The sequence below is a fragment of the Psittacula echo genome (genome assembly GCF_963264785.1).
Source record: "Psittacula echo genome assembly, chromosome: 6".
Classification (NCBI taxonomy): domain Eukaryota; kingdom Metazoa; phylum Chordata; class Aves; order Psittaciformes; family Psittacidae; genus Psittacula; species Psittacula echo.
This window is the reverse complement of record NC_137743.1, coordinates 1718320-1732500: the sequence shown is the minus strand read 5'-3', so window position 1 is coordinate 1732500 and position 14181 is coordinate 1718320. Positions and strand designations below refer to the sequence as shown.

Here is a 14181-nt window from a genome sequence, read left to right as displayed (position 1 = left end):
GGAGAAGTTTGCAATGTGCCATGGGCAGGGGATGTAAAGAGCTAGTGCTGAGCGTCAGGCTCCTCATTTCCATCAGCTCTGAATTTATACTCTGCTCTTGCAAGGCTGTTGCACAGAAAAATGGGTCAGAATATCAGTTACCGCTCGGGTAAAACACCCAGCGACTTGCAGGGAGTTTAACCTGCAGAAATACTGCTGGATGAGGTCCACGGAGAGTTACCTGCTCCTAAGGATAGAATTTGGCCCCACAACCCCTTCGGCAGTCTGAAGGGAGCTGCGGTTAAAACTGTTAAACTACAGATCAGAAACAGCTCCATTAATTGGGGTTTAACATCGCTCAGCCACATGTGCCAACCTGAGTGCTGTATGTATTAGAAGAAAGCGTATTGGCACATTTGTCACTTAAGTGATACAGATATATAGTACATTTATAAATTATAGTTGTGTTTCTGTGTTATTATATTACATATTTCAAACACAGACGTGCATAGGCAATACATAAAAGCGTTACAAAAGCACTCCCCTAGCCCACATTTCCCTATGTGGTGACCTGTGGGAGAGCACAGGATAACACCAGAGCTGTGTTAAATGCTCTACTGTACTCTGATGGGTTTAATATAGACTGCCTAATATTTATGAACTGATGTTATTAATCTTGTTAAATATTTACTCATGGAACTGTATCTGCAGGGCAGTATTCAGGTAATAGTAGAAGAGGTGGGACAGGGCTTGTGCCGGGACAGAAATAGGCACTACAGAGTCTGCTGCAAGGAGAGGGGGTGCTGCATTGGAGGGGGCAGTTAACTTGACTGTTGTCAATGCTATATGCTGAATTGGGTTGTGGTTTTGAGTGTTTGAACACTTAATGATATTTGATGCAACGGTTGCTTGTTCTGGAATCAAAATGCATTGTAGTTGACCTTTATTTATCTATAGGTAAATCATAGAACCCCAGACTGGTACGGGTTGGAAGGGACCTTAAAGCTCATCCATTTCCAACCGCCTACCATGGACAGGGACACCTTCCACTGGAGCAGCTTGCTCCAAGCCCCTGTGTCCAACCTGGCCTTGAACACTGCCAGGGATGGGGCAGCCACAGCTTCATAAGGGAGCATATGAACCTAGGCATTAAAGTATCCTTTAAAATCCTTCAATAGCAACGAATAATTGCATTTTGTACCATAGAGTACCAGTGGCCATGGACTTACAGCCATTGAAGAAGGGAAGAAAAGCATTTCTTGGCCTGCCTCGTAACAAGAGCCAACTATAATTAAACAGTTAAGAGGCTAGACAAGCATTTATCTCTTTCATGTACCACTTGGTAGCTCAGTGTATGAGAAGGTAGCAGTGATCGTTACTATTGTTGGTCTAGTGGAAGGTGTCCCTGCCCATGGCAGGAGGGTTGGAACTGGATGATCATAAGGTTAAGGTCCTTTCCAACCCAAACCACTCTATTATTCTATGGTCTCTGTTTAGGTGATGTGCTTAATAGGCCTTTAATGGCCCACTTAGTAGTGAAGGAGGTTCAAAACTGATGAAAATTAGCACTCTAGCCTTTGTTAACAGTTTACACAGTTGATGTCACTGAAAGTTCTTTAGGTTGCATATGAATCTCTTCTTCCAAGAGCCAAATTTTCAGGATTAGGTGAGAGCTCATGCTGCTGTTGGAACTGCAGTTCTGTACACAAGCTGGGGTAGTTTTGAAGTGTTATGCTTGAGTATTTGTCTTTACCAATAGTGATAACAGTGAAAACAGGTAAGTGTAAAAGCAAGCAAAGTTGTCTATGTGGTACCCAGACAGGCTGTGAAAAAGCTGCGGAGAAGGGATGAGTTTATAATTTACTTTTTTATATATATATATAACTGTTTCTTTGCATTTGCAAAAGCCTTGGGGAACACAAAAAACTAACAAACAAATAAAAACACCAACCAAAAAAGCCCACAGCAAAACTGACATTCCGAGCAATCAGTTTGGTGGGAATGTTAGTTCCCCTTGAGGAGAAGTTAAAGCATGGTCTGGCTTTAATCCCCCTTAAACCAAAGGGATTGAAGTATCCCAGATCATATTGTATATCCTGGGAACCTCTCTTGTCCCAGGAACTAGGGAAGGAGATACAAAGGAGACAGGAAGGGACTGATGCTGGTGACTCTGCTCTTCCTCCCACCCATCCTGTCTGCCGCAGGCTGAGACCCTCAGTAACACAATAAATGGACTGGCAGCACATTATTAGATAGCAGCATACAACTTCACTTTGTACTAATTGCCACCTTCAATTACACTGTTAAAAGTTATGATATGGCTGGTATTAAAGGAAGACAAAGAGATGATTTTCACTCTTTTTATCCCCATGGATGTAACATTCATACGGAGAATTAAAGTCTAGCTGGCTGTTGAGAGTGGCCTCTGAGGTGGTTAGGCATTAACAGGAGGTTCAGGGTACATCCCTCTTTTTAGGGGCTTATAATTTATCTATAAATATTAATTTCAGATAGTTCTGGCATCTACTCTTGGCATTGCTTTGCCAATGTGCCAAGCAGTTGGCAGGGCTGATAGAACTGCACAATTACGAGGGGTTTGGACCACTGAGGAATGCAACAGTGATGTCCATAAGAGGAAAACATCCAAGAAATCATTCACCCATCACCTGTTGTTATACTGGGGTCGTTCAGCCTGGAGAAGAGAAGGCTCCTGAAGGGGAGACCTGAGAGCAGCTCCAGTGCCTAAAGGGGCTGCAGGAAACCTGGAGAGGGGCTTTGGACAAGGGCCTGTAGGGACAGGCCAAGGGGAATGGCTTGAACCTGCCAGAGGGGAGACTGAGATGAGCTCTTAGGCAGAAGCTCTTCCCTGTGAGGGTGCTGAGGCGCTGGCCCAGGGTGCCCAGAGAAGCTGTGGCTGCCCCATCCCTGGCAGTGTTCAAGGCCAGGTTGGACACAGGGGCTTGGAGCAAGCTGCTCTAGTGGAAGGTGTCCCTGCCCGTGGCAGGGGTTGGAGCTGGAGGAGCTTTAAGGTCCCTTCCAGCCCAAACCACTCTGACTCTATGAAACCCTCCCAAATACCTCTGTGGTCCCTGGATGCCATGTACACAGCAGCTGGAGGTGGAACGAGTCCTCAGGGCTGTGGAGACATTAAAACCCAACTCAGTGCATTGCAGAGGAAGGAGAAAAACCTCTGATATTCACATTCATATGGTGTGGTTTCATTCAGTCATTGCTCTGCTGGCATCTGCCTCTCCAGGACGGCACAGGCATCCTCAGCTCGCGGAGATCTGAAGTGTTTCCACATAACGAGAGAATTTGTGTGTGTTAATTTTTATGTGCATATTTTACAGCACTTTATAATGGTATTTAACAGCATAAAATGTTGGCACACACTGAAAATTGGTGAAAGTTCAGCCATCTAATTTGGGCAGGTTATGCTTACAGGCACTCACACTTGCAGACAGTTTAATAACAGTATTTGGCACTGTCTCTTCGAGCTGCTTAAACTAATTAATGCATTTGCTCCCTACAGGATGAAATTGAGTTTTCAGATACATTTATAAAATGATGTGCATGATTGCTAAATATTTCATTCTTTTGAACCATAACTTTGAGTGGTTTATGTGGGTACAGAGACAGTAGATATTCTCCCATGAAAAATGTACAGTGGCTCTGGAAAGAGGATAATCTCTGCCCTGGCTTGTCAGAAGAGGATAATCTCTATCCCTCTTTTAGCCTGTTAAAAGGTGCTCAGTAATTTGGACATCACTTGGCACAGGGATGGTACTGCTAGGGGGGTCTGGAGATGTCCCATTCTCATGCGGCCACATGGTGCTCCATCATCTGCACCCACTTCTCCCCTTATTCCAATAGCTTTCAGGTTATGGGTCCATCACATCCCAATCCATAGCCTTTCTTGCCAAAATGAGGGCAAAAAAAGGGATTTTTTTGGACTCAGGCCCCGGTGATGTGCGGTCACTGTGCTCCATTGATATAACAGATGACATCAGGCAGTAATTTCCCGAGACCCCTGCACAGGGGAGGTTAACACTAATCTCGCTGGCTTGAAAAGAAGGTTAAAACAATAATAAGTAACAATTTGATTTGGAATAAAACCTATCTGAAGAAATCACAGTAAACAAAATCTGTTTGCCTAAGGAAACCCTCCCAGCAATCAGCTCCTAACACAACTGCTTGTGCTAATGAACCCAAAGCTGTTAATGTGGTTTCTTCAGTTAAATTGATTCATGAATTTTGAAGAGAACATTATCTAATGAATTTTCTTTGAATAGAAAGCAATTAAAAGGACAAATCAGTCTGATTAACCCCGAAGTCACCCTACTGCCACAAATGGTGTACAGTTTGAAATTATATCATAAAAAACTAGAGCAGATTTGCTATCTCTTTGCCCTCTACTAATCCATGTAAATTAATGAACAACAAAGTTAATTTCTTTGATGACCCTTTTCTCGTATCACCTGGATTATGCTGATGTTTAATTTGCTTAATGTTATAATAAAGACTAAACAGATTTTTTTCAATGGAGTGATTATCATTCCCTTCAGTTAAGAAGTGATTTTTATTATTTAACACACACGTAATGGTGTATGGGTTTCCTTTAGACTAAAATCACATTTCTCTATGTTCCTGGGTAACGTAATCAATGTCTTTTTTGACAACTGAAGGAAGAAGATGCTTTTAATCAGTTTGTTTCTTTGCCAGAGCAGGAGGCTGGGGGAAGGGGCCTCTTTTCCTTTCCTTTTTTGCCTTTTTTCTTTTCTTTTTATTCACCAGCTCCCTCAGTAAGTTATTCACTAGTTAGATCTTCAAAGCTTTTACAAGTGCCTTGGAAGAGCAGTAAGTGTTCAACGCAACTAAAATCTGAACGCATCCATCAGGTTTTCCTTTTATAAAGGCTTGGGAAGGTAAAACCCCAAATTGCAGAAGCAAACTGGTCCTAATGCATTTGCTTATTCATTATCCCAACCATTGGAACACTTAGAAGCAATCTGCTGGTGAACTAAAATTAAAATCATGGAAGATACATTATATTTTGTTTCAGAGCCCCGTATCATTAAGGATGTGCTGTATATTCAAGGTCATGGCTAGTCCTTACGTCTTGTAATGTCTGCAGTGCTGAGCAGTAGCTTGGGGGTCTCGACTATAAAATGCAGTCAGGCAGGATAATACAGAGTCCACTGGCTCTAGGGCTTCTTGTGCCACGTGTCCCAGCTGAAGTTGGAAATTAGCTGGAGATGCGAGGGCTTTGTCAAATAGGTAGAGCCGGTTATATCTTCTCTTTTTAATTTGACTCTATGCTAATTTATACTCTGCCAATTTAATGGGAAAACCACATTGTCTGAGTTAACGGGATAATTGTACTCGAAGCAAATTAAAAATATAGGAAAATCAAAGCCTTAAATCCTTTTTTTATAGTGATCGGTTACTTGAAGTGCTCTTGCTAATAATCATGTCTTTAAATGTACTGCTATAGGACACAATCACAGGACAGTGCGTCGGGGCTGTTTCCATTTAAATGAGAAAGCTGCTATTGAGACGCTACGTTGGGGTCTTGGAGTCTTTCACCTTGGGTTTCCTCAGCCGTGCATGCAAACAGCGCTCGCTTCGTCTTCCCTGCAGATTCCTTCACCAGCAAAGTGCTGTGGACCCTGTTGAGAGACGTGAAGTTTGGAGAGGCCATTTCCTACAAGCGCTTGGCACACCTGGCAGGGAACAGCAGAGCAGCGAGGGCAGTGGGAGGAGCCATGCGGAGCAACCCTGTAAGTTCATGTCAACTCTGAAATGAAGTTGATGGAAGATGCTGGATTTAGAGAGCTGTAAGGGCTAAATGGCAATAGATTAAATTTATCTGCTCTGAAAACTGGTCTACCATGAGTAATAAGGTCAGTAAGTGTTTTTAATCAGCAGTAATGCACAACCTGATTTAATGGGATTTATTCCCTACCATTTATAGTGTTAGATTTGAAAGAGAAACGCTTGTTTTCATTCATCAGCCTCTACACATTTTTGTTGTTCTCAGACATTCTGATATATTCTTAGGTGAGGGAAGTCTTTTATCCTGTATCTGAAGAGGGGGCTACAAGGATGCTGGAGAGGGACTCTGCATCAGGGACTGTAGTGATAGGACAAGGGGTGATGGGTTCAAACTGAAACAGGGGACATTCAGGCTAGATATAAGGCAGAAGCTCTTCCCTGTGAGGGTGCTGAGGCGCTGGCCCAGGGTGCCCAGAGAAGCTGTGGCTGCCCCATCCCTGGCAGTGTTCAAGGCCAGGTTGGACACAGGGGCTTGGAGCAAGCTGCTCCAGTGGAAGGAGTCCCTGCCTATGGCTGGGGTTGGAACTGGGTGAGCTTTAAGGTCCCTTCCAGCATAAACTGTTCCGTGATTCTATGAGTTGCCTGGATTTGAACCAGTTGGAGGGAGTAGAGCTCCAGGTTAGGCCTGTGGATTATGGAAAAATGTCTCTTATCATACTTCATCTCTGTTTGTCTTCTTAGTAGTTAGCTTTCCATTTTAGTTATCCTGGTTTAGCTTTCCACATGTATTTATGCACCTGAATCACACTGGTTAGTGAGCATCAGCAGGTTGTATATCCTTAAATGGCTGGTTCTTGTGCTGCTAGAGCAGCCACATCCTGAATTTGGGGGTTTTGGGGCTAGAATGGATGCATGAGGAGGGAGAAGGCAGTTTGAGTCCCCAAACCCTCGATGTTTGGCCTTTGGACTGCAGGAGCTGCATCCACCTGGCTCAAGTCTGGGTAGTTATAGAGGAGCAGGAACAGCCCAAGACATCCCACATGGCACTGATGCTGCAGCACCTCATTCCTGGGCACAGGAAAGGAAAAGCTGGTAAAGAGAACAGTGCTGTATCTGTCTTTACCCATCCCCTCACTACTTTGGCTCTAAGAAATAAAAAACTGTGATTTCTATTACTATCACTGCGGCCTTTTTGGCCATTCTTCAGCATATTTTCCCTCATTACCTCTTGCCCTGAGCAACGTGTGTCTTTCCATACCCAAATTCCTCTCCTGTTCTCCATCATTATGCCTGCTGTAATCTTTGACCTCCTGTGTTGTTTCTACATTCAGTCCTCTCAGTATTTCTTTAATAAGGTACATATGAGACTGCAACATGTAGTTGCAAAGTGGGTTAGAAAATCTGCTTTCTCAAGAGCTGGTGGCTTTACCTGTAGAAATAACAAAGGTGAAGGGGTTTTGCAGTGCCACGTGTTATCTTTATATTTCACCTCGTTCATAAAATCAACCTGCAAAGGTAACCTGCATATAATGGCTTATAACCGTGTAGAGATTTATATGGGAAGTATGAAAAACACAGTGAGGTGCTCATACTGAAGTGCCAAAGGACTGTGTGTGTGTTTGCGTGTAGAATATGCACGAAATTACAGATTAACTACAGACATGTAGAGATAAAACCATGTTTTGGAATGGACAAGGTTCTCATTACAGCCCTGATTTCTATGGGTTTTTTATCATCAGCTTTCTATTATAAACTATTGGGGTGGTATTATATTAACATAGCTCTTTTTCCCTAAAGCTACACATTATTATCTATAAAATGCTTAAAAATCTTCTGCTGGGGACAGAAAACACTGCAGCCATCGGATGGGATGGGAAATAACAATAATAAGGTAGGACCCCATTTAAAAAAACCAGCAGTAGCTTTGCTGTGTATTTTCAGAACTATTTTCATCCTCCCTCACAGGGGAAAAAGCAGGAATTTTCACACCACAACCTGCTGTTACTGCTACTTTGGATGCTGCTGCTCCACTGCAGCCTGAGGGCAGAGCTGGGTACATTTCTAGGCAATAGCAATTACATATCCTTTTGCACAACACTATATTGTTATTCTTTGAGAACTGTTTCCTGTAGGTTTGCATTGTATTGCCTTATCTTAATGTACACCAGATGATATTGGAAAGCATTCCATCATATTAAAATAGTTTGTATTGTCAAGTACAATACGGTGTATTGACAAAACGGAGCTTTATGCTGCTTATATGAGCTGTTCCATAGGAAAATCTGATAGAGGCTTAAAATATCAGGGTGTACTTCTTTATTGAGCTTAGAAGCTTAAACCCATTAGACATGATGTGAGTTTCTATGGTAGTGTGCTACCTGCTCGGAATGGCAGGGTACCTGGGAAGCTGGTTTGTGTATAAACACCCTTGCAGTCTGTTTATCAGATGAGATATTGAGCTCTGAATCTAACTAAGCAGTTCATTAAACCGAACACGTCATCCGGGCTGCAGCATCATTAACGTGTCGGCGCAGAATGCAAAGAGCTGTGGTGTAACAGCTGCTGCACCTGCAGCACGAGCTTTAGGAAGGAAGCACCACGTTGGAGGCGCAATTGCTTTGAAATTGGTGCAGAAATGGGATGTTTTGTTAAGCAGCAGATTAGCGATTCTTGTTTGTGGGAGGGAAGCTGGCGCTAGCGAATACGTACTGAGAGCATGGAGTTAAAGTGGATCCTTCCATTAATGATCGCTGTGGAAGATGCGCGAAAGAGCAAAACGAGCATGTTAGCACCTTGAGATGCTTCTTACGATTAAAGGTATAAATTATAAACAGGATGAAATCATCAATGTGATTTAATGAGGATAGTAATAACAGTAAAAATGAGCATTTGAAATAAACTGGAGCCTGGCGTTGCCTTGTCCCTCAACCTTCTTGATAGCATTGCCAAACTCACCCTCTTCCATGAAATACCAGAACATTCCCCCCCTTCTACAAATCAGACATTGGTCTTTAATTCCAGTAGTGTGCATTCCACAGGTTTCCCTTTGTAGCTGAGTTGCTTCCCGTAATTCATACAATGACCTTCAACTTTATGAGAAGGTGGAATAGGTGCCAGCAGCAGCTGAGAGACATCTCTGCCTCGATTTATGCTGAGGACATGGTGGGGCTGGCTCATCTTTTGCAAGGGGAACTTCAGATAGTTTGTTGTGGTTCACAGTGATTGCAAGGTCTGTGGTCCTCAAAGGGAACTCATAAAGTTCAAGTAAAAATCTCATTAGACTGGTAGAGGAGGATCAAAAAGAAATAACAGAGATTCATGGGAAATGGCAAGTGTTGGGCTGAGTAGTCCAAGGCCATCCTAAATCACTGTTCTGTGCCTTAAATAAGATATCTTAAGTGGTCTGTTAAGAGCAGTTGTAGCTACATATGTTGATATTCTCTCCAATTGTGTTACGAGGCTACAGCCTGGCCAAGTCTACAGCTTGATGCTAATATTGGTCTGTCCTAAATCAAGGGTATTATTCAGCCAGAATGCTTTAAACAGACCTTATAGTGTCCTCCCAGTACCTAATGGGGCCAACAAGAAACCTGGAGAGGGGCTTTGGACAAGAGCCTGTAGGGACAGGCCAAGGGGAATGGCTTTAACCTGCCAGAACAGGGGAGACTGAGATGAGCTCTTAGGCAGAAGCTCTTCCCTGTGAGGGTGCTGAGGCGCTGGCCCAGGGTGCCCAGAGAAGCTGTGGCTGCCCCATCCCTGGCAGTGTTCAAGGCCAGGTTGGACACGGGCTTGGAGCAAGCTGCTCTAGTGGAAGGTGTCCCTGCCCGTGGCAGGGGTTGGAACTGGATGAGCTTTAAGGACTCTTCCAGCCCAAACCAGTCTGGGATTCTGTGATTGTGAAGTATGGATCTGGAATGTTGAGGACACATAAAGCTGCTCGTGCATTAATGTCTTTGGTGACTGGCAGTAACCCAGGCCCATGCTAGGTCACACTGTGGTCAGGGAAGAAGGGGAAGAAAAGCAATAGGACATGAGCAAACTGAGCGATGACATTTTGCTCAGTGCGATTCTTGCTGTGTTATAACGTGGCATTTCAGCTGCCTCCGTCAAGGCTGATTCGCTTTCGACAGGTTGGCGGTTTCAGATGTCCAGCCTATCACCAGTGTAACGGGACAGTCAGGGTTCCATTGCCTCCAATAGGAATCCTGCAGCCATCGGAGCTCCTCCGCTCCATCCTCAGCCGGAATTCGCTAACTGCAGCTCGGAGCCGATCGATTCCTCACGCAGGGAGTTTTTTTCCCCACCTTTTTTCTAAACAAAGGCATTATCGAGGAGTTAGTTTATTCACAGATTGCCACGAGCGGTAATGACCGCCCCAGCCTTGTTCTGCCAGTCACCCAGATGGCTGTTGATAAAGATTTAGCATCATGTTCTGAGTGTCAGGGCTGTCAGTAGTGCTGAGCCATTTGACCAGAAGAAAAAACGCACAGGGAGCTATTGATTACAGCTTCTCAGTGTCACTTGTTCACCAGGATTTAGGTATTGATGAGGCTGCGAGTGAAAACAAGCTCTTTCCCTTGTGGGCCTCTACCCAGAAGAACAAAAGCAAAAGTTAGAGGAAATATTCAGCTGGTGCCCAAATCAGAGGGACTCCGTCATTGATCCAAGGGCCCCTTCGTGTTATTTTTGTTGGAGACAAATCTATGGGTTTGGAAGTTTTATAGCATTTGAGGTAGGGGCTGTGGAAGTGATGGATTCGTGTATTAGATGAATTAGATTTCACAGCATGAAGATTTCAGCAGAGCTATAATATTATGAGCTGCTTGGTTATTGATAAAAATTACATTAAATGTAGCTGAGGCATTAAAGCTCCAGACTGGGGTAGGACTCCCTCTAAAATGTCCTTAGGGCCCTCATAAATTTTAGCAGGTTTAATTATTTTAGTAGGCTGAACATTGTCACCACAATTAAGCCAAACTGAAGCAATATTCAGTATTTTTAAATTACAGCCCTGATGCAGCCATTGTACCACGTTTCCTTTTCCACCCGATGCTATGGAGGGCGATGTAGTGGCACTTGTGCGTGTTAGGACAAATTCAGTGTAGAATTCTTTATTTTGAGAATGAAAGAAGCTGCATTTATTTCACACCCTCTTCTTCATAGAAGCATGGAATGGTTTTGGGTTGGGAGAGATCTTAAAGCTCATCCAGCTCCAGCTGCCTGCCACAGACACCTTCCACTAGAGCAGCTTGCTCCAAGCCCCTGTGTCCAACCTGGCCTTGAGCGCTGCCAGGGATGTGGGGCAGCCACAGCTTCTTCGTGCTTAATGTAGGTGGATTAACCCCTGCATTAGTGAGCAGGTCCTGCACCGACCCAGGGATCATCCAAGACCCCACAGCTTCCACCACCTAAAAAATACAGATTTAAAGCTTACCATCACAATACACTGATTTTTAAGGAATTGGAAATTAACTTTGGAGATGTTTTTACAGTGTATTATTATGGCTTGGTATGGCTTTGTCACTCAAGGAAATCTGGCTGCACTAACTTGTGCATGCGGACTGTAAAGACAGGGAAATCCCTAACCAGAAAAACCCTTGCAAACAGCAACTTCTTTAAAGTCATAAAGCAAGAACATGATAGCCTCGTGTCAAGGTTTTATTGGTGCTCACCGGAGTTGTCATGGGTGCATAATTCATTTATGGCATTTCCAGCTGCAAATACAGCAGCTATTTATAAGCATTTCTTTATTAAACCTTGATTAACAGTAAGCACCTCTGTGTGTTCCCATTTGATGTGGTAGCCTGTGGGCTGAGACTGAGAATGAAAATTTCAGCCATTGAAATTACTTAACAAAACCAAAAGAACACCAAAAAAAACCCAAATCTGTATAGGTCTGGCCAATAGCTGTTCGGGGTTTGTGTGTCCCAGACTCAAGTGTGAGCAGAGCTTGAACTGTACTGAAATAACTATTAAGTGGGATTAAAATAAGTCAGTGTAAAATATGTAATTTGTGTGTCTACATGAAACTAAATCACACTTCTTGACTTAAAATACCCCAATTGGTGAAAACTGCACTTTTCAATGAGTTGCTTTCGCAGCTCTGTCATTGCAATGGAGTTACTACGGAGTTACCAAAACGCATAGAGGGTGATTAGAGATGATGTATTGCATTTTTTATGGTGTGTACTTCAGCTATGATAATCACCTGTAATAAATAAATAAAAAATGCATTTATGTACTTCCCTCTGATCAGTCTCTCCTGTAACTTCTTGCATTGATTTCTCCAAATCCGTGACATTTGGCTATAAACAGTACAAAGGAGAAGGCAGGAAGAAATAAGTTCTTAAATTGGTTAGGCCTCCTGAATTAAATCTCTCCTGTTGCAGGTTTTAACAATCCACAACCCATTTTGCATTGACTTGATGTTAAATAGCAAATAGCACCTTGTTCTTAGGGTGATTTTTTCTGCAGCACACGTGGAGGTGCTATACCGAGAGGAGGAGCTGGGGATTGGGAAGTTCAGTTCTGAAAGTGCTCTGCACAATGGGCTGGTTTTGTCCTGAAGTACATTGTCTTCCATCCTGGGGTGATGGTTAAGAGTTGTCCTGTACCCCTTGCTATCCTCATGTGCAGTTTGGGTCTATGAGGCTTCATCACCCACCCTGGGCAATGAAGTTTGGTTGCCGGTGCGGGGCAGGTACATCTACTGCTTGCAAAGAAGTTCTTATAGATGGGATTTAATATATCATCGTTTGGTTTGGAAGGGACCCTAAAGCTCATCCAGTTCCAACCCCTGCCATGGGCAGGGACCCCTTCCAGTAGAGCAGCTTGCTCCAAGCCCCTGTGTCCAACCTGGCCTTGAACACTGCCAGGGATGGGGCAGCCACAGCTTCTTTTCTCCCCATGACCTCACCCTTTGCTCCCTTCCTCTTTTTGTCTCTTCTGCAGATCCCGATTATAATCCCGTGCCACAGGGTGATTCGCAGCAGCGGGCAGAGCGGCAACTACGGAGGAGGCAACCTCATGAAAGAGTGGCTTTTGTCACACGAGAAGCTCCAGCAAGAGAAGGCAGCATATTGATGCAGCTCAGCCCCCGCTGCTAACCAGCCAGGACACGCAGCGTGGATACTTGCCTTATAACAAGCGCCCGGAGCACCCAGCAGAATTTAGAGCAATGGTAAATATTTGAGTGACACAGAAATATAATGCAACATCCAAAGTGAAATGTGTGGTGGCACCACTATATTAAAAAAGCGGGATGTGTCCTGAGGGATGCAGCTCGTCTGCCCTTTCTTGGTTTTACATTTTACAGCAGAATGACTACAGCGGTCCAGGCCGGTTGTGCATGGATTTTGTTCCCATCTCAAGCCTGGTTTGTTCTATTTTTAATGTCCATTAGAGCACGGGGAAGGGAATGGGAGGGACCTGGCAAATGAGAGGTGCAAGCCCCACAAGGAAGCATCTGGCTTGGTAAGGGGAAAACCGACAAGCCCGCTGCCTGGGGCTCCCGTCACCTCTTTAGAGCCTGGAATGGGGTTTTACCTAAGCAGGTGTTAGCGGAGCACACCGGGATGGATTTAAAAGCAAGTGGCAGTTGGATTGCTTGTTCCCAGCTTTGCTTTTTCGATTGTGAGAGATGGGAATACAGTTTTCCACGGATGCAAAAAGCAGGGTGGAAGAGAAGCTGCTGGCAAACTGCATGAAAAGTGTATTTGAAATCAGCAGTTTGAGTAGCACAACTTGGGCAAAACAGTGAGAAGCTCATCACAGGTTCTTCTTTATCAGCATCGCGTTTCCTTTTACCGTCTAATTTCCTCCCTTTAGCTTTTTGTACTTCTCTGTTGTGTAAAGCAAAAGGATCCCAGTATTTGGGAGATGTTAAAGCTCACTTTTGAGGTGGTTTAAGCAGGGTTGTCTGCAAGTACCAGCCACCAGAAGCTGAAATTTTCAGTATGGGAATCGTAAATCCTAACATGGAAATAGTGATTTTTTTATGTGTTTGATCATATTTTCATAGATGTCTCTTTAGAAAAGGCCATTGCTAACCAAAAAATCACTGTGTTACAATGCGTTAGTTAATGTGGTGTTATTGATACCCCCGAATTGCTTCAATAAAAGAACTGCTTTGCATGTACAAGTGTCTTTGTGTGTGTTTATAAATAAAACACAGTGTGTGATATATGGAGAAAATAAACTATACCCAACTGCACAATATAAAGCTGTATTTTTATCAAGGGTTTCTGGTGGCAATATAAACCACGAAAGCAAAGCTCAAGTGGTTTGTACGTGTCACCAGAACCCCGAGATAAAAATATAGCCTTATAATACGTACAGTTTGGGTGTATTTTATTCTTCTTTTATATATATATAATACATGCTGCCAACAAAAGAACAGGGCAGCAGCTGTAAACTTTCCCCTCTCTC

The 14181-nt window shown here is 43.7% G+C and overlaps 1 protein-coding gene across 1 annotated transcript in view; it reads left to right on the top strand.

Annotated features, from left to right (window-relative positions):
* Window positions 1-12837, top strand: part of MGMT (O-6-methylguanine-DNA methyltransferase) — a gene marked incomplete at both ends in the record, with an annotated part of 126611 nt that extends 113774 nt beyond the window's left edge. Inside the window, 2 exons of the mRNA XM_080621114.1 lie at window positions 5620-5759; window positions 12706-12837. Coding sequence (XP_080477240.1) covers window positions 5620-5759; window positions 12706-12837 — 272 coding nt within the window. The remainder of the gene's footprint in view (window positions 1-5619; window positions 5760-12705) is intronic.
* Between the last annotated feature and the right edge of the window lie 1344 nt (window positions 12838-14181).